We start from the raw sequence: 21,417 nt of genomic DNA, 5'->3' as shown, positions 1-21,417 counted from the left end.
GTTTTCTCTTACGTCCTCCGACAGTCGCCGCCTCTTCATATTCGTCACATATGGGGACGTCCCAAAGCAGTGCAAACATGAGGGGTGGGAAACGCATCCGCGCCGAAAGGCAACGCAGTCTCCACATCAAAGAAAGGAACCTTACCAAAGGAAGGAAACCAGCTGGGCAACAGCAAAAATAAGTGCTCAACAGGAGCAACAACCCAGGAAAAGACAAAAAACCAGGGGATACAAAACTTATCCCAACAGCCAGGAGTCCCCAACAAGGGACCCTAGGGAACAGCCGCACTAAGAACCTTGCGGCCAAAGGAAGCATCCGCCGATGCCTGAACATCTACTTTGTAGAATTTTGTGAAAGTGTGTACGGTCGACCAAGTCGCCGCCTTACACACCTGGGCTACAGAAGCCCCATGACGACAGGCCCAAGACGTACTCAGAGATCTAGTAGAGTGCGCCTTCACAGGCACAGGGGGAACCTTCCCCTGCAAGGCATAGGCCTGTTCAATGGTCTGCCTGATCCATTTGGCAATGGTAGAGGCGGAAGCCGCCATGCCCTTCCGAGGACCCTCTGGAAGAACAAACAAGGAGTCCGTTTTTCGAAAAGACTCAGTCGATTTAAGGTAAACCCTAATCGCCCGAACAACATCCAGAGAATGTAGTCTCACCTCCTTTGGATGTTTAGGCTTCGTGCACAACGAAGGCAAAACAATATCCTCGTTAAGATGGAATTCCGAAACTCGTTTCGGCAGAAAAGAAGGATTAGGTCGCAAGACCACCTTATCCAAATGAACAACCAGGTACGGAGACTTGCAGGACAAAGCCGCCAGTTCCGACACTCTGCGAGCCGAAGTGATCGCCACCAAAAAGGCGACCTTTTTGGACAACATAGACAACGATATCTCCCTGATCTGTTCAAAAGGAGCACGTTGTAACACAGACAGGACTAGATTCAAGTCCCAAGGGGGCAAAGGATCCCTCCTAGGAGGAACCAGATGCCGCACACCCTGAATAAAAGTGCCAACCAAGGAGTTGGAAGCCACGGGACGTTGAAACAGAACGGCCAGCGCAGACACCTGACCCTTTATCGTAGCCAGCGCCAAACGCTGATCGACACCCGTCTGAAGGAAAGACAGCACACGGGAAACCGAGTACGTGCGGGGTGAAAACCCCCTGGACTCACACCAGGCAAAATAGGCCTTCCAAGTACGGTAATAAACCTTTCCCGAGGAAGACTTCCTCGCGTTGATCAAGGTATGAACAACCTCTGGAGAGAGACCCTTCTCCTTCAGGACCTCGGTCTCAACAGCCAGGCCGTCAAAGCCAGCGACTGTAAAGCAGGATGGTAAATCGGTCCTTGAGACAGTAGATCGTCCCGAAGAGGCAGACGCCAGGGGGCGTCGACCGCCAGATTCACGAGGTCTGCGTACCAGGACCGGCGAGGCCAGTCCGGTGCCACAAGAATCACCGTGCTGCGTTCCGAGTGTAACCTGCGAAGGAACCGGGACAGCAACTGAATCGGTGGAAACGCGTACATCAGCCTGTACTGATGCCACGGGGCCACTAACGCGTCCGACGCGTCTGCCCGAGGGTCGCGCGTCCTTGCCACGAACCTCTTCACCTTGTAGTTGAGGCGAGACGCGAACAGGTCCACATCTGGAAGACCCCACTTCGCGCACAACATCTGGAAGACAGCCGGGTGGAGAGACCATTCCCCCTGATCCAGGGTCTGGCGACTCAGATAGTCCGCCTGCCAGTTCTCCACTCCCGGAATGTGAACCGCCGTTATCGCCGGGACATGAGTCTCGGCCCAAGACAGAATGTCGGCCACTTCTCGAGCCGCTCGGGCACTCCTGGTGCCCCCTTGGTGGTTGATGTAGGCCACCGCCGTGGCATTGTCCGTCTGCACCCGAACCGGGCAGCCCTGCAGCCGGTCCGTCCAGCGATGAAGACAGAGCCTTATCGCACGCAATTCCAGAATGTTGATCGGGAGGGAAGACTCCCCCTCCGACCAGGTCCCCTGGGCGGACAGAACGCCCAGAACACCACCCCAGCCCGACAGGCTGGCATCCGTGGTGATTATCGTCCACGAGATCGGACGAAACGACTTGCCCCCGGACACCAACGGGGACTGGAGCCACCACAGAAGGTTTTCCCTGGTGCGATGACTCAACGAGATCTGAAGATCCAGAGATTGAGGTCGCCCGTCCCACTTGGACAAGATCTCCGCCTGGAGACCCCGCGTGTGAAACTGCGCGAAAGGAATCGCCTCGAAAGCCGAGACCATCAATCCCAGACATCTCATACACGTCCGCAGAGACGAGTTCGGAACGTCCCTGAGGGACCTGACTTCCTCCTGAAGAGTCCTGAGTTTGTCCTCCGGCAGGAAGACCTTCGCCTGCACCGAGTCCAGTATCATTCCCAGATAGGGAAGACGAACCGACGGACTCAGTGTCGACTTTGGAACATTTATCGTCCAACCGAACTCCTGCAGAGTTTGCATCGTGACAGACAGGTCCTTCTCCAGACCCTGACTGGTCGCAGACCGAATCAGAATGTCGTCCAGATACCCCAGGACAGAAATGCCCTGGGCTCTCAATAATGCCAGAACCGGTGCAAGCACCTTGGTGAAGACCCGCGGAGCCGAGGCGAGCCCAAAGGGCAACGCCACGAACTGGTAATGATCCTCCGCAATGGCAAATCGAAGGTATCTCTGATGACCCTCGAATATGGGGATGTGAAGATACGCATCCTTCAAATCGATGGAGGCCATGAATTCCCCCGGAACCAGGGCAGCCACCACCGAGCGCAGGGATTCCATGCGGAACTTGCGAACCCGCACAGAGCGGTTCAGAGCTTTCAAGTCCAGAATAGGACGAACCTTGCCCTCCTTTCTGGGCACGGTGAACAGATTGGAATAAAACCCCCGAAATCTGTCCCGATGAGGCACCGGAACCACCACTCCCTGAGCCCTCAGGTCCCGCACCGCCAGGTGCAGATCCCGCAGGCGCTCTGGAGACAGTTGTAGATTTGAGGGAAAAAATCTGCTCTCTGGCCGAGAGAGAAACTCGATCTTGTAACCAGATCGAACGATTTCCAGAACCCATCTGTCCCGCACACGGGCCAACCAGGGCTGAAGAAAACCGAGCAAGCGTCCCCCCACCCCAAAACTGGGTGAGGGCGCCCCTTCAGGCCGAACTGTTATGGGCCGCAGGTCCGGATTGGCCGGACTTCTGTTTCCCAGACCAGGGTTTCTTCTGAGAGCCCTGGCCCTTGAACGGTTTGCCCTTGTAGTGCGGCCGAAAGGCACGAAAGGACCCCTGAGGGGGCCGAAAATGAGCATGCTTCTTCCCAGAAGCCCCCTTAGCCTTGGGGAAATGGGGCAAGAGAGTGCTCTTACCCCCGGTAATCCCCTTAATCAACACATCCAGGGACTCCCCAAAAAGGCGAGACCCATCATAAGGCAGATTGGCTAAGGTTTTACGTGAAGATTGGTCCACCGACCAACATTTCAACCAAACCAGGCGGCGAGACAACACCGCCACGCTGTGCACACGCGCGGCCAACGGAATCAGGTCCAGGTCCGCATCACACAGATACATGACACCCTGGTGGATCTGATCCACCATATCCAGGGTCGCCGCCGAGGCCGAATCGGCCACTAGGACGCGCCTAAGCATCTGCGTCCAACTTGCGATCGCCTGGGCCGCCATGAGAGAAGCAAACAGAGCCTTAAGCATAGAACCCGTAACAGAATAAGTATGACGGGCAAGAGACTCCAGTCTCCTATCCGTGGCATCACGGAAAACAGGGGATCCCTCTGCAGGGATCGCAGTGGCTTTGTTCAAAACCGCAATAGCATGATCCACTGGCGGAGGCACACACCACCGTTCATCAGTGGCAGGCGAGAAAGGATAACGCAGCTTAAATTTACTTGGTACCGCAAAAGGCTTGCGCAAATCGCGCCATTGGTCTTTAACAGCGCGCTGAAAATCAGCATTGCAGGGAAAAACCTGCGGCGTCCTGCGTTTTCTCTGCGTCCCATAAGCCGCCAAGGCAGCTGGGGGACACACCTCGTCCTGCAAACGTAGCGTCTGCTTAATGGAAGCAATCAACTCATCCATGATTGCAAGCTCTTCAGGCGAGCCAGGGGGAGAATTATCAACCCCCTCAACTTCAGCCTCCACCTCAGACCCCACTAGATCAAGAGAGGAGCGGGACCCCGATAGGGGGGTCCCCGCCAGAACAGCCCCATCACCTTCACCCTCAGAATCAGAGGACAGAGCAACTCTGGGCCGTTTAGTAGATTGAGCAGCCACCAGCATTTGCACCTGTGCAGCAAGGCCAGCCACAATCGTGGCCAAATCCCCCCCTGGGGGGGAAACAGCGGTCCCCTGGCTTTCCACCAATACTGTGGGAAACTTGCCCTCCTGAGAATCCATTTGCCCCTGTATGCCAGACAACCAAGGGTTAACTGCCCCCTTACAGCAAGCGCGGCAAGCGCAGCCCACCGCACCACACTCAGGCACAATGAGACCCCCACAGGGAATATACAGACTGAATACAGGCAATGGAACACAGGAATAGAAGGATAAAACCTGAGGAGACTCCGCTGCTGCTGCTGCCTCGATCGGTGCTTCCAGGAGAGAGGAAGTGATGCTGCCAGGGCGCTCTATGTAAGCCTATGGAGGCTACAAGAAAATGGCCGCCGTGCATGTAAACCATGCGGCCGGAGCGGGCGCCGGTAAAATGGCGCCGTTTGGCGCCGAAATCGCCGCTCCACAGTGCACAAAATCACACACAATATTATCCCATTATATGGATACATGTTAGATCGCCGCAGCGATCGCTGTATATGCCCCAACATGCCATTAAAAACATGCCCCACAGCACACAGCTCCTCACACTGCCCAGCCTGACATACTCAGTGTCATACAGCTCCCCCCCCCCTTGCAGCCCACAGCATGCAGCCGAGATATAGGGAGACAAGCAGTGTGATTAAAGGCAGGTTACACAGTCCCAGACTGAGACCCCCCCCAGACAGACAGGTCCCCACATAGATACACTTACCTCACATGGCGTGGGGAACCCGCACAGGCGAACAAGCCGCTGCACATGAGGCAGGGAGAGTCGCAATCCAAGACGCACACAATGGCGGTTCAGAAACCGCACAGCGTCCGGTGAGGTAGCCACCTCACCAATCATCCCTGCACCGAACAGGGATGGGTCGTTCACCGTGCCAGGAGCGTTACCTGGCTGAACGCTCGATGGCAGACTGGGAAGCCACTGACCCACGACCTGCGACCAGGGGGATCAGCCCGAGACCCAGTCCGCATGATCCTCTTCGTCCGAAGAACTAACTAATGCTGACAAAAATAACAGCTAAGTAAAGGTAGAGAGAAAACTCAAACAAAATATCAAAAAGAAGAAAGAGTCTGGGACAAAAAGTCCCAGCACAGAGAGAGCCAGCCACTCCTGACAAGCTAGACATTAAAACTGAGATATGGTTGCAGGAAGTAGGAGGGTATTGACTGAGGGGACCACCCCTTGAGGGTGGGATATGTTAAAGCTTTATTGTTAACATATTCTGTTGCCTAGCTACTCCTTCGGAGCAAAGTCTAATACCCCATATGTGACGAATATGAAGAGGCGGCGACTGTCGGAGGACGTAAGAGAAAAAAGCAATTACACCACACCCACGAGGCTGTCCCTATAGGCATAACCCCACACACCCTGCTCCAGCACACCAGTTTCGTTGCAAGCAGTGAAAGACAAAACCATCCCCAAATCAGAGGGGCAGGCGTTGAGTCTGTCAATTGACTCGAGGATTTTATTGCAAATTCTTACAAAAATCCAGTTCTCTATCGTCTGACAAACGCAGCTCTTAAACTTCTTAGACCGTTGGGACGTCCCAAAGCACTATAGGCATGAGGGGTGGGGAGAACGCGATCAGACAGTAAATGTTAACTCCAAAGGCTAAACTTAGCCAACTGGGTAACAAAGCTCAGCCAGGAACAGGAGCTCACCCAAGAAAGAAAAAAAACTCCTAAAACCGAAAAAAAAAAAAACGATTGTTATGAAACAGCAGCCTGCAAACCCTGGCGGCCAAAAGGAAGCATCCGAAAAAGCCAACAAATCAAAGACCTACAGCAAGGTATTTACTAAAGACTGATATGCAAGTCTTGCCACAATATCATTGATCATGGTTTAGTGCCCAAAGCCAGCCGCTGCTCAACCCATTTTGTAAAAAAAGGCCAAAACCCTAGCTATAGAGAACAAGAGACGGTACAGCTGTAGTGATTCATACCATGAAATGTACGATTTACACATACGATTAAAGATCTTCCTAGGTGTCAACTTCCTGGCCTTCAAAAGTGTAGGAATCACCGAGTCAGAAAGACCTATCCCTTAAAACCTTGCTTTCAACAGCCATGCCGTTAAAGCAGGATTTAAGATCGGTCCCTTGGACAGCAGATCCTCCCGCAGAGGAAGTCTCCACGGAGGATCGGTGACCATTTTTACTAGGTCTATGTACCAAGACAGATGAGGCCAGTCTGGGGCCACCAAAACGACCAGAATTCCTTCCACTGCCACCCTGCAAAGAAACCTCGGCAGGAGTTTGAGCAGAGGGAAGGCATAGATCAGCCGATACTGACTCCAAGGAGCCATCAAGCGTCTGTGGCGTCGGCCAGAGGATCCCGAGATCTGGCCACAAACCTCTGGACTTTTCTGTTGAGGAGAGACACATACAGATCCACCTCCGGACTCCCCCACCGGACACACAAGAGATTAAACTCTCCGGATGAAGGGACCATTCACCTTGATCCAGCACCTGACGACTCAGGTAATCTGCTTTCCAATGCTCCACACCCAGAATGTGGACTGCAGAAAGAGCCAGAACATTGTCTTCCACCCATACCAGATCTTAGCCACCTCCTTAGCTGCCAGGACTGGATCTTGGCCGCCAGCACACTCTTGGTGCCCCCTTGATGACTGATTTAGGCCACAGCCGTGGCATTGTCCGATTGAATCTGAACCAGAGAACCATGTAGCCGATTCGTCCAGTGAAACAGGAAAGCTTGATCGCTCTGAGCTCCAGAATATTGATCAGCAAGAAAGACTGTCGACAAAGTCGCCTGGGCACAGAGCTTCCATAGCACTCCACCCCAGCCTGACAGGCTGGGGTCCGTGGTGACCACCTTCCAGAATAGTGGCAAGGAAGGACTTGCCCTGGCACAAACATGGCGACTGGATCCACCAGGATAGAGCCAACCTGGATCCACCAGGTTAGAGCCAACCTCGTGAGACGGCTCAAATGTATCTTCTGGCCCAACGGCCGTGGATCCCTGTCCCATTTCACAAGAATCTTTTTGCAGAGGCCTCGAGTGAGACTCAGCAAATGGAACTGCCTCAAAGGTTGATACCATCAGACCCAGGGCTCTCATGCAAGTCCGTAGGAAAGACCCATCGGTTTCCAACAGCAACCTGATCACCCCCTTGCAACTTCTGAAGCTTTTCCAAGGGGAGAAAGACCTTTGAGAGAGAGTCAGCCCCAGAAGTCACCCGAGCAGTTTTTAAATTGATCGTCCACCCAACAGATCCAAATGAGAGTCTGCTCATAATAGGAGATCGTCCAGATATCCCAAGATCGCAATCCCTCTGACGTAACAAGGCCAACACTGGGACCAGGACCTTGGTAAAAAAAACTCTGAGAGCGGAGGAGAGACCAAAGGGCAACGCCACAAATTGAAAATGCTCCTCTGCCACCACAAAGCGGAGGAATCGCTGGTGTCCCTCGAAGATGGACGTGCAAATACGCATCTTTGATATCGATGGAGGCCAGAAAATCCGATTCAAGATACCACCACTGACCGAATGGACTCCATTCAAAACTTCTGCACCCGCACAAAGCGGTTCAGAGCCTTGTGGTTCAGGATTGGAAGCACCTTGCCCTACTTTCTGGGCACCATGAACAGGTTTGAATAGAAACCTTGAAAACATTCCTGCGAAGGAACCAGCACAATCACTCCTTGGAGCAAGGAGATCCTGCAAAAAATCCGGAGACAGGCGAAGATTTGACTGAAAGAACCTGTCCACTGGCCGGGACCGAAATTCAATCTTGTACCTGGAACTAATCAGTTTGTGACCCCATTTGTCTTAAATGAAGGCAGTCCAGGGTTCCTGAAAGAAGCGCAGACGTCCCCGACCACAGAAACAGGTGAGGGCACCCCTTTATGCTGAACAGTACTTGTCCGCAGAACCAGGCTGACTGGTCTTGCCCCAGGGCTTCTTAGTCCCTCCTGAAGCTCTGAATGGCTTACCTTTTTCTTACGCCCCGGAGGCATGAAAAAACGTTCTATGAGCGGTGAAGGAAGCCCCCCGCTTATTACGGGGTGCTTTACCTTTGGGGGATTGAGGAAGTAGTACTCTTCCCACCAGTCAGACCCTTGATCAAATCATGCAGCCAGTCGCCAAATAATCACTCTCCCAGAAAAGGAAGATCTGTTAAGGCCTTCTTAGAAGTCTGGTCAGCCAACCAGCTCTTCAGCCAAACCATAAGTCTTAAAAGTCAATCCCCCACAGCCGACACTATAGCCACCAGGGGAGCCGCATTCAAGGACGCATCACGCAGAAAACCAGAGCCTGAGCCATCTGGTCCATAAGTTTCATCATCTCCGGGGGAACTATGTCAGGATCCAAGTGCTTCTTCAGAACCTTCACCCATTCCGTAACCATCTGTAATAAAAAAGACAAAAACCAGTTTCAGGATAGAGCCCACCACATGTCAGGAAAGGGATTTCACCCGCCTGTCCACCGGATCTGTAAAAACTGGGGAATCTTCCACAGGCACTATAGTAAATTTGTTCAACCTGGAAACAGGATGATCCACCTTAGGTGGTACCATCCAACGGTTGGAAAACGTCTCAGCAAAAAGGGATAACAAAGTTTAAAGTGCTTAGGCACTACTAACATGTGCTTGATGTGTCACCATTGGGAAATAACATGCAAATTTTTGGGACAAGGAAAAACCTTGCTCGATTTTTAGGGTCTTGCGGGAGTGAAAAGACACCCGTATACCTGCCAGCATGGGCTCATCTGCCATTTTTAATGTTACCCTTACTGAAACAATCAGGCTTCCACCAAAGCGGTTCCCGCGCTGCAGCTGAAGAAGACAGGTCCTCTTCACCATCCGATTGCGAGGACAGTGACCCCTTAGGTAGGGGGGGGGTGTCCGTGGCGACCATATCAGTTTCTGAATCAGAGGACCCCACCAATGATGGTGAAGGCAGCAGCCGTTTTTGGCTAGTAACCTTTTTCATTACAAAATAGACCTTGGTCACCGGCTTTCCAGTGCTGCTGAAATTGCGGCCAGCGACTGCAATCAGCAAGGTCCGGTAGTCTCACTAAGGGGGGTCTAAGGGTGAAATCACCACCTGAGAACTCTAGTAATTCACAGAAAAGAAAAAAAAAACTGACTGAGTACTGACACTTTAAAAGCGCAGATCGCAGTCCCCACTGCTGATCACCGCGGCCTGCAGAGTGCCCATTAAAAATTATATCTATATATCTATATCTATATCTATCAGAGTGCGCAGTGATATGCCCACAAAGACGCCAGTACTTTACCACCTACAGAGAAAACCTCCTGAATCAATCTGCAGCAGGAGAGTCACAGGAAATGACATCAGCCTGGTATGCGACAGGTCACACTGCCTGTGTAGCTCAATAAGGCTACACAAAAATGGCTGCCAATGCAAGTCTATGGAAAGCACAGGGAAAAAGGCTGTCCCATACAAGTCAAATAGGAAAAACAGTTCTATTGCCCACAGTAAAGATGGCAGCGCCCATGGCGCACCATGTGGTCAGGGACCCCAATATGAAGGCCACAAGAGATCAACAAAACCCAGCAGGAAAAAAAAAAAAGTACATTTCCACCCACACCCCCTCCCCCCCCCCCCCCCCTCGAGGGCACCAGGTGCTGCAAAAATTGCACCCCCCAGGGGCGGGAGAGGAGAGCAGCCTGACAGGCCATGGGGATCTTTTAGGAAGTCCAGGTCCCATTATTCCCAGGAGAGGGCCCACTTCCACCGACACCGACCCCCCCCCCCCCCCCCCCCCCCCCCCCAAGACCAAGGGGGGCTGCATTTACTCACCATACCGTGGACCGGGTGGGTTTCCGCTCCTGACAAACCACCTCCCACCCGGAGTGGGGGTGCTGCGACTCCACTCGCAGGCTCATCCCGATACAAAAAGGGGCTCTGTCATTGCGAGGCCTAGCGCGGGACTATAACCTGCCCACGGTCGTAGGCATCTAGATCATGAAGTGTGAAACCTCAGTCGGTATTGCTCGTAGATCACCAGGAGGATCCCCCTAAACACTAACTAGCAAGTGAGTAAAGAAAAAAAAATAAAAATAAATATAAAAACTGAGACCGAAGTCCCAGCAGGATACCTAGGTCCTACTCCTTCACTAGGCAGAAACAAACCGTTTTGCTGGAGCAGGGTGTGTGGGGTTATGCCTATAGGGACATCCCTGTGGGCGTGGTGAATTGCTTTTTTTCCTGCCTAGTACTACTCCTGCAGGGACAGCATAACTCGACGGTCTAAGTAGTATAAGAGCTGCGTCTGTCAATGGATGATAGAGAAATACTACTTCAGCTCTAGGCCTTTGATACTTTGCACATGTAAATCGATTTTTTTCTAGAAACTTAGTTAGAACCCCCAAATAGAGAATAAAGAATTGGTGGGTGGTGCAATTTAATGTCACTGTATTCGTGCAGCGGTTTCTCAAATTGAATTAAAAAAATATAAAATATTTCCAGCTATATAACTCATTTTTTGTAAAATATAAAAAAGATGTTATACCGAGTAAATCCATGCCAAAGAGGTCATGCTTTAAAATTGTGCACCCCCATGCAACGGCGACAATTTTTACTATCCATAACCAATGCTTTAAAAGCCTTTACAGGTTACCGCTTTAGAGTCAGAGGTCTAATGCTAGAATTACTGCTCATGATCTGATGTTCGCAGTGATACCCAAAGTGTGGGAGAATCACTGTTTGCATGTGCGACCGACACGTACGCTCGCCTTTTGCGTGTTAGCACAAGGGCACTTGTTAGTTAGGGAGCACAATTATGGTGTGCCTTGATGCTGTAGCATAACTGCACATGTATTTGCGAATGCATGCAACAAAAACCCGCTATGCAATATTTCAATCCTCTGGAGTGAAAAAAAAAAAAAAAAAAAAAAAAAAAACACATTCTTGCATAAACCAAAGCTTAGGCAATACATAAAATATACAAATTAGAAAGAAGGAAGCGGCATCTGGTCATCACTCACCTTCACCATGTTTGTCTGTGTACTGGAATGCTTGCACAAGACGAAGGGTCTCATCTACAGATCGCCCAACAGGAAGATCATTCATAGTAATCTGTCGGAGGACTCCTTTGTCATCTATGATGAATAGCCCTCTATAACAAAATCACATAAAATCAAACATTCACAACAGCCTCAAAAAGTGGCCAACCCTTGCTACCCATTTAGTACCTGTGTGAACAGGCTCTCTTAAAGTTGCCTTTGTATCGCAACCCTAAAAAGCCCTTCTAAAATCCCAGACAAGATAAACGATGACTGGCCTACCCACAGGGGTTCAGATATGAGGCATTTACCCTCTCAGCTTCCCTGAAGAAATTTCTCAAATAAGAGATATCAAACTTAGGGCTTAAGTGGCGACCAGCATTTTCCCCCACACTGGGTAAAGCGACCACCACTAAGGCACATTCTATGTGCCCTGTTCACCCCACAACATCGCTGTGATATGCAGTGCAGAAAAATGCAGCAGTGTTGCTGTGCAATGACGTGCATGAAGTCACCACATGACAAAGCGGATTAAAAAAAAAAAAAAAAAAAAAAAAAAAAAGAAGAAGGTCAACAAAATCAAGCAGAGTGATGCATTTATGGTGCAGGCTAGTCCATGCCCATCAGTGCCCTACAGTGTCTCACAAAATTGTAATGGGTAGTCAGGAAATGACGGTGCTCCCTGCATGTTGGGTATGTGGCTAGGCTGTGGAAAAAAGTGTCACACATGGGGTATCGCCATACTCAGGAGTAGCAGAATGTATTTTGGGGTGTCATTTTTTGCTATGTACATGCTATGTGTTAGAAATATCTTATAAATGAGAAAAAAAAAAAAAAAGTTTTTATTCTTAACACATTTTACAAAAACTTGTGGAAACATGTTCAAAAGACACATTATGCCTAAAAGGTGTTGGGTGTTCTTTCCAAGATGGGGTCATTTTATGGGGGTTTCCATTGTCCTGGTGCTTCAGGGCTTTCAAAAGTGATAGATTGTCAGGAAATGTGTAATTTTTGCTTCTAGAACACCTGACGGTGCTACTTGGATGTTGGGCCTCTGTATGTTGCCAGGCTGTGGGGTCATTTGCGGAGTATTTGTACTTTACTGACTTGTAAGTGCCGGTTGACACTGCAGCGGCACGACTTTCGGGGCGACCTGTGAAGTCGCGTGCACCGCGATTTCGGCACGACTTGCACGGACTTCATAAAATGAATGTCTATGCAAGTCACTCCGAAGTAGTACAGGACCCTTTTTCTAAGTCGGAGCTACTTGTTGCTCCTATTAGACCAGTTCCTGTACTACACTATGGGATGCGACTGTGCGTGACTTGTCAGGCTGACCAAGTCGCCTGACAAGTTGTACCAGTGTGAATGGAGCCTTAGGGTCTCAAGAAATTAGATAGGCCGTCAGTACATCAGGTGTGATCAATTTTCAATGATTGGCACCATAGCTTATAGACTCTAACCTTCACAAAAGACCAAAAATGTATACTTATTTGGGTTGTTTTTACTGAAGATATGTAGCAATATAAATTTATGAAGAAAAATTACTAAATTTGCAAAATTTTAAAAACCAAAAAGACTTTATACAAATTTTTCGGTCTTCTCATTTATAGCGCAAATAAAAAACCCAATTATGATTAAATACCACCAAAAGAAAGCGGTTTGTGTGAAAAAGAAAAAAAAAATTTCATATGGGTACAGTGGTGCATGATTGAGTAATTGTCATTCAAAATGTGAGCACTGAAAGCTGAAAATTGGTCTGGTTAGGAAGGGGGTTTAAGTGCCCAGTGGGTAAGTGGTTAAAATCATTTTAAATACTTATTTCCGAGTTTGTGTTTTGCTACAGTTCCTTCACTATGTCCCAGCTTCTGATTTATCTACAAACCTTAGAGTGTGACCTTGGTCCTCCAGGTATACGCCATAATCCTTTGAGATCTGGTGAGTTAGGTCAGAAAGCAGAGGAATTTTCATTGGACCAAGTCCTCCTTGCTTTCGCGGTGTATTTATCCTACAAAAAAAAAAAAAAAAAAAAAGTGTTTCTTCCTCTGCACCTTATAGCAAATTGCAAAGATGCATAAAAAATACAATGTCAACATGAAAGGATTTTTTTAATGGGAATCCCTCTGCATAGAAGTGTAGAGCTGCTGCACCCTAAAGTCCACAGATTAGGAGGAGGAGATTTAGTTTCCTGCAACAATGGGTTGCAAGAAAGAAAAAAAGTTGCTTGATTCCCCAATCACAGTCTGTGTTGATGGGCAAATATCAACCGTGGAACTATGGTTTTCTCCCTGCCAAGAGAACCAATTGATTAATACTAGTGGCTATAGTCCCCTGCAAAAAAAAAAAAAATGGATCGATTTAGGTACAATCAGCCTGAAACATAGATGGATCAAATCTGAGCCAGTCTCTGCTTAACAGGCTGAGGATTCAAAACATCCATGGCTGGGGAAAAAAAAAACGAAGGAAACAGTCCACCATTAAGACTAGTTGACATCACATGCTCCCAATTCCTTTTTTCAAAGTATCTGGAACACATTTACCGTACATGCCAAGTAATCCAGAGTGGTCAGCTCCAGTGTTTTCAAGTACAATCTGATGCAGATTTTATTTTCCCCACAAATTAATCAAAATGTGTCAAAAAAAAAAAAAAAATAGTTGTATGTGATCTTTTTTTATATAGAGATTCAGGATGTACAGAAGCCAGTAAATCAAACCGGAAAGAAGTATTCTCAAAAGCAGGTCAGCAATACAGTCCCATACTCCGTCATTAAACAATTAAAGTCTACAGCTCAAATTTTATTTTAAGTTTAAAATTAAGAAATGGTCAGGCATTAGTATTGCTGGGTCCCACTGGGGAGATTTCCCTTCTAGTCCTTGAGATACAACAGAAATGAAAGGAAAACCCCTCAGATGCTTTTCATCAGGCAATACTTTAAAATCGATTTATGAAAAACCAGCCTAAAAAAAAAAAAAAAAAAAAAAAAAAAAAAAAAAGTAAATATTCACTTTAATGCATTTTAAAAGTGACCTTGTTTCCGTGTATAGCTTCTAATTACATATGTACATTGGGTAACCATATGTACTTGATACAGATGCAGGTTTAGCTAACTTGTTCCGATTGGCATATCTTCCGCCCACCTATCTACAGGATTTGACTGGAGATTCCATGGTTTTCAGATTTGGAACAGCCGATAAGTGTTTCTAGTAGCCATGAAAAGTTTATCTACAGGAGTGGGTCAATTTTTATCCCCCTTACCCTAAAACCTTTCTGCTGACATGTCCTACTGACAAACCCTGCCATTTTCTTACATAACAAATTTTATTAAAAACTATATGCATAAAACAAAAAAAAAAAAAAAAGTACAGACCATGCCAAATGGGTGAATTGAGAGTCCACCGAACAAGCTACAACTTCAGTATTTATGGATCTGAATTCTTCTATGCGGTCTCCAAACGCAATAATTTCTGTTGGACATACAAATGTGCTGCATAAAAATAAATAAATAAAAAAAGTATGTTAGAACAAAGCATAAATCAATACTATTCTCAGGAAGACAAACTGAACTAGTTACCGAAATTCTTCCCAGAACCAAAGGCTCCCACACGCATGCGCGATCTCATCTTAAAGCACCCGTGATACCGGATGAACAGGGCACCACTGCAGGGGCTTCGTACTAAGGGGAGGATCTCATAATGTGCTTTATTATGCACTTGATGCCTTTATCTTGCAGGCTTTTTTTTTTCCCTCTCAGCCAGTTTACAACTGCTTTGAGACAAGTACACTGTACAGCAAGGGGGGGGGGGGGGCAGCAACCCAGGTATAGCGATCTACCTGTAGATCGTGGCCAGATAACTGGTAGATTACAGTCTGGGCTTGCTGACCCACCATTCCAGAGTATCAAACCGTGCAATGCAGAGGGACTACTTTTAAAGTTGAAGCAAGAGCCGCATAAGCCAATACCTCCTCTGTAGTGCTGGCTCTTGTCCCATGCAGAGCGATACCAACTGCACTCCACCTCTTATCCCGGCTAATGGTCTCTAGAGTGGTGCCAGCAGCAGGAAAGAAGAAATCTTCCAGGTCAAATGTGTGAAGCAATACACTGGGAATATAGGGCTGCTTTCACACTGATGTGCTGTGGTTTACCCACATGCAAATGCAGTGCACCTGCAGCTTTCCTGCAGGTTACCTGTGCTTAGCCATAGACTTATTTGGTGCACCTTCTGAAAGGGGAGCTTTGGTGCGCTTGCAGAAAGTGCACCACACCTGCAGGATAATAGAAATCTATAGCAGAGCTAACCCAGGGCAGGTAAACCGCAGAACAGTGTGAAAGCAACCTTGGACTGACCAGTTAGGGTGGGTCCTTTCATTTCACACAGGCTCTTCACTGGGCGGACTGTTTTGCTCAGCGGGGGAATCCATCTGCTGATCCCCCCCCCTGAGCAAGCGGATAATCGGTCCGTCTCTGCCTACTTTGCAGAGACAGACCTGTCAGATCCCCGCTCTCCTCTATGAGAGATCGGATGATAACGGACTGCCTGTCAGTTTTCATCTGATCCTCCAGAAGGATGGAAAAATAGGGAGACCTGATCAGAAAGCCCGTCTGAAAAGGGCTTAAGTGTTTATTTACCTTTGTAGTTTTGGGGGGGGGGGGGGGCCGCATAGTTTCTTTTTGGTTTGTTTTTTTAACACCCCCACCCCAAACACACACACCCTTTAGCTGCAGTGGCCAGGGGTGCATACATGTCACAGAAGGAGTTCTATGCCTGGTCATGGTTGGCAGGCGTAGCGCTTCTGCCAAGCATGGTCCATTCAAGTGAATGATGTCGCTCTTCCAACCTTGTACAGTACAGCAAATAAGGGGTTCAAGCAGGCAGCATTGTGTTGCTTTCTTAGCATCTGCTTTAACCCCTTGGACTCCGAAGATGTGGAGCGCTTGCAAAAATTGCCCTATATACTTGAATGGGTTGCGATTGGCAGGCAGTAGCACCCACCAAAAGGAACAGGGAGTTTAATTCCTGCTGTGGCATGTGCACACCTTTGGCTGCTACCTCAGCAGCTAAGGGGGTAGGGATTGGGTTGGTAAAACAGCAATTCAACCCCCCCCCAATTTTACGTGTCAACAAGCCTTAAGGGTGCCCCTGCCGAATGGAACTAAGGGCTAATTTACGAGTGCAGCAGGCAGGGCTGCGCCTCTGAAAAGTTATTTAAGTGTGTTTGACAGGTGGTGAGGAGCCTATGTGTTGCCTCACCACCCGATTTAAACCCATGATTGCCATGCACTGTACGCAATTGTGATTTTTTCAAATTTTGAGTTACAGCCCTATTCTAAAATGGATTCAATTCTTTTCCTCAAAATTCTACAAATAATACCCCATAATGACAGCATATGTTTGAAATCTTTGCAAATAAAAGAAAAAAAAAAAAAAAAACACATGTACCCAAGTATTCACAGCCTTTGCTCAATACTTTATTGAAGCACCTTTGGCACCAATTACAGCCTCAAGTCTTTTGGAGTATGATGCTACTATCTTGGAACACCTATTTTTGGGCAGTTTCTCTGATGCTTTGCAGAACCTCTCAAGAGCCATCAGGTTGGATGGGGAGCATCAGTGCACAGCAATTTTCAGATCTCTCCAGAGATGTTCAATGGGGTTCAAGTCTGGGCTCTGGCTGGACCACTCAAGTACATTCAAAGAGTTGTCCTGTAGCCACTCCTTTGTTATCTTGGCTGTGCACTTAGGGTCATGGTACTGTTGGAAGATAAACCTTCTGACAGGAAGGTATGAGGTCCAGAGTGCCCTGGAGCAGGTTTTTATCAAGGATGTCTACATTGCTGCATTCATCTTTCCCTCAATCATTGACCAGACAGGTCCGATTGGTGGAGTGCTGTAGAGATGGTTCTTCTTAAAGGTTCTCTCCACAGAAACACTGGAGCTCTGGTCAGTGACCATCAAGATTCTTGTCACCTCCCTGATTAAGGCCCTCCTCACAAGATCGCTCAGTTTGGCCGGGCGGCCCACTCTAGAAAGTCCTGGTGGTTCCAAACTTCTTCCATTTACGGATGGAGGCCACTGTGCTCATTGAGACCTTCAATGCTGAAGAAATGTTTCTGTACCCTTCCACAGTTCTGTGCCTCAATACAATGCTGCCTCAGAGGTCTACAGGCAATTCCTTGGACTTCATGGCTTGGTTTGTGCTCTTACATGTACAGTTAACTGTGGGACCTTAGACAGGTGTGTGCCTTTCCAAATCATATCCAATCAACTGAATTTTCTAACAAGTTGTAGAAAACATCTCAAGGATGATCAGTGGAAACAGGATGCACCCGAGTTCAATTTTGAGTGCCATGGCAAAGGCTGCGAATAAGCAAAGTCCAAGCAGGGTAGACCGCTCAAGGTGAGACTGGGATCAGGTGCTGGTCGGATCCGCAATCCAGGATAACTTCAAACAAAAAGGAATGACCACACTCGATGAATTTTCAAAGAAAGGAGTATCTTTATTCCACATCAATCAAATGGCAAGTACAGTACACACTGTGAATGCAGGACAATCGGTGGACGCGTTTCACGACTGGATATGTCGCTTATTATCATGAATGTACTGTACCTGCCTGTCGCTTCTTCATCATGAATAAGCGACATATCCAGTCGTGAAACGCGTCCACCGATTGTCCTGCATTCACAGTGTGTACTGTACCTGCCATTTGATTGATGTGGAATAAAGATACTCCTTTCTTTGAAAATTCATCGGAAGTGCGGTCATTCCTTTTTGTTTAAAGGCTGCGAATACTTATGTACATATGATTTCTATTTTTTTATATTAATACATTTTCAAAGACTTCAAACAAACGTTTCACGTTGTCTTTATGGCAATTGTAGAATTTTATGGAAAAAAAAAAAAAAAAAAGTTATATCTTTTGGAATAAGGCTGTAAAAAAATGTGGAAAAAGTGAAGCACTGCATACATTCCAGATCTGGTGTGAGGAGGCAACAATGTGCTGGTGATCTTTGACCTCTCCCATGGTTTTAAGGTAGATCCCCCCCTTTAAGGTTGCCTACCCCTGGTCTAGAGGGATATGCTTTTTTCATGTTTCATGTCTGAGGTTTACAACCACTTTAAGCTAGGTTAAAATGTATGAAGCAATATCTGTGCAAAAAACATATGTAAAGGAAACAAATTATTTTAAATGATCCTTTGTCCTGAGTTTTGTCAGTTATGGCACAGTAATTAGGAGTATTTTGCAGGAATAAGGACTGTAGTATGTGTGCAGTGTATACAGCGACTAGGCACAGTTTAATCATCCCCTTTAGGCCCCTCCTATTTAGACAAAATCTAGGTGTGTGCGCCTCAGAACTAGTTTTTGTTTTATCCCTGGATTCCCGAGGCTTTTATGCTCACATGTGGTCATGCTTTGACATTTTTACTGTAAAGCCAGCTCTATCAATGTAGGTAAAAAAAAAAAAAAAAATCTGAGAAAATCTAAAATGAGAGTCACAAATATTCCAAATAGTGACAAACAAGGTAAGGGTCCATAGTTACAAGTGCGTCTGTTCAAAAAAATCCATAAAAGGTGTAGAAAGGGATTCCAATCTCCAAAAACAGCCCCAAGGTTTCCAATAGGGATAGGAGTAAATGGAATGCTTACCAGACCACTATGGCCATGACACTACCACTGAGTCACTAAAAGCACTTAAGGGATAAATCACAAATGCCCACAGGACATGGTATTTTCCAGCTTTTTTAATCCCGCTCCACTCACACAGCAACAGGATGTGTAAATAAACCAAAGCTCATAGCGCAGTATATGGACTAACAAAATGTTTACTAAAATAAAAAGTAGCGCATTCTAAATAGGTAGCAGACCACCATAATAATAAAGTTGCAGCACAACTTTCTCCTATGCATGTTAGGCCCGTCCAAGAAAAACTTTTTTTTATTTTAATTGATATACTACATTGAGCTTTGGTTTGACATATCCTGTTGCTGTGCGACTGGAGCAAGAGAAAAAAAAAAAAAGCTGAAATAAACTTCTCCTGTGGGAGCGCTTCTCGTTGCCGGACAGTATGTGGTTTTATTACTTTCAATTGCGGCACGTGATGCAGGCGGTCCAGGGACAGCTTTTCCTATCCCCGACCCCTGTCTTCTTCCTTATGCAACAGTATACAGACACCAAGGGCTTCATTTCTGGCTGCTATGCCTCTCTTCTGGGGATGTTCTTGGAAAAATACCTGAGTTCGGCTTGTAACCATTGGAGCGAGGATGTGGGAGAGATCCCAGGAGAGCTGTGGGAGGAGGCTTTGGAGGTGGTTCGTAGCTGCTCTCTCAACGTCTCATCAGGTGTCGCAGCTTTACATCCTACTTAGAGTGCATCACACCCCCCTGAAGCTACATGCCATGGGTCTTCGCGATAATGATCTCTGTGGACGATGCCGGAGAGAAACGGGGGATTTGATTCACTTGGTGTGGAGATGTCCAAAGTTACATAGGTACTGGTCCACGGTGATATCTGCCATTAACGGGGCTCTGGGGGTGGATATCCCTAGAGATCCCAGACACTATTCTTGGGATGTTGGAGTCGATAGTGGAGGATAGGTTTCTGAGAGAGGCCGCCACTCAGGCGCTCTTTCAGGCCGGTTTACTTATCCTAAGACATTGGATAGCACATGAAGCACCTACGTATAGGATGTGGCTGGAACAGATGGCTTCCACTTTACGTATGGAGAAGGTTGTATACCAACATAGGGGGGTGCCTCAAATTCTCTAAGGTATGGGGTGCATGGTTAAATAGTCCGGGCATGGCCCCTGAGGATCTAGTTCTGGACCGTTTGTTATTATCATTCCTGGAGGTGGCACTCGGGTTAATTGTTAATTTTTGGTTCACTTGACGGGGTTGGGAGAGTTTCTTGCATTTCCGTATACTCTTTCTTTTATATGGATTGAATTGTATTAATATACGATAAACTTGGGGGGGGGGGGGGTTGGCATGGTGTGGCCTAGGCATTGTTTATGGTTTGCTGTTGTCATCCGACAATGTTTCTTTTATTGAATGAAATGGTGTGAATTTTTCTCAAAGCTTTTTCTTGATTTATAAACACTTAAGCACTTCTGGTCCGATATGGCCATGGCGGTCCCGTAAGTATTCAAATTTCCTCCTGTCCCATTGGAAACTTTGGGGCCGTTTTTGGGAGGTTGGAATTACTTCCTGCACCTTTACAGACTTTGAATGCAAGAACACACTTACCTTGTTTGACCAGTCATTACATGAGGTAGTTGCATTAGTTTAGGCTTCTCTTCCAGTTTTCACCTGGTGAGCTGGTCAGTAACACGCATCCTTTATTAGAGTGCTCCAATCTGGATGGAGGAGCAGAGGTGGCACCGCAGCTTTGGGCAGTAGCATTGTCAAATCTTGAGTAGGGAAGTGTTCGAAGTACTAGCAGATGTAGATACACTAATTGCAACTGAACTCCAGCTAATACTTTGATTTTTAATTCCAAAAAGGGAAAAAAAAAAAAAAAAAGTTTGCCGTTTAACTGATCATACATATAAGCTGACCACTGTATGCACTTCTGTCTTTGGTAAATTACTAGTCTCCTCTCGGATAGTCTTTTAGAAAACTTTTTTTTGGTTGGATCACCAGATGAAAAGAAAAAATGAACGCAGCCATCACATCCAAGAAATGGTAAACCGCAATACAACAGATTTACTACCCAATCCTCTGCTCCCCAGCAGATGTGCACGCCTGCCCATCCCCATTTTGGCAGACTGTCCCTCAATCATCTTGTCCCTCAATCATCTTGTCCAATACAGGGCTATGGACTCCTCTGGTCTGAATTACGTCAGGACTCTTACACGAATTGAACATGGAGGGGCAAAAGCTGCAGGGACCAGTCTAGCCGTGGGAAGGAGATTAGGACTGGGTTAGTAAATCCTTGTTCCCCTAGACCAGTGGCCTCTTAACTGTGGCTGGGGCACAAATGTGGCCCTTTGCATGCCTTTATCAGGCCATTGGGACACTTCCTCCCCACAGACAAAATGACGAGGCACTCTTTTCCTGGATAAC

At 47.4% G+C, this 21,417-nt stretch overlaps 1 protein-coding gene across 1 annotated transcript in view; it reads right to left on the bottom strand.

Moving 5' to 3' along the window:
• Positions 1-21,417, bottom strand: part of PRDX4 (peroxiredoxin 4) — a gene marked incomplete at its 5' end in the record, with an annotated part of 62,110 nt that overhangs the window by 23,793 nt on the left and 16,900 nt on the right. The window contains 3 exons of the mRNA XM_082246853.1: positions 11,339-11,469; positions 13,242-13,364; positions 14,725-14,841. Coding sequence (XP_082102979.1) covers positions 11,339-11,469; positions 13,242-13,364; positions 14,725-14,841 — 371 coding nt within the window. The remainder of the gene's footprint in view (positions 1-11,338; positions 11,470-13,241; positions 13,365-14,724; positions 14,842-21,417) is intronic.

The sequence above is a fragment of the Pelophylax lessonae genome, assembly GCF_965119305.1.
Source record: "Pelophylax lessonae genome assembly, chromosome: 2".
In the NCBI taxonomy this organism is placed as follows: domain Eukaryota; kingdom Metazoa; phylum Chordata; class Amphibia; order Anura; family Ranidae; genus Pelophylax; species Pelophylax lessonae.
This window is presented reverse-complemented; position numbering and strand designations above follow the sequence as displayed.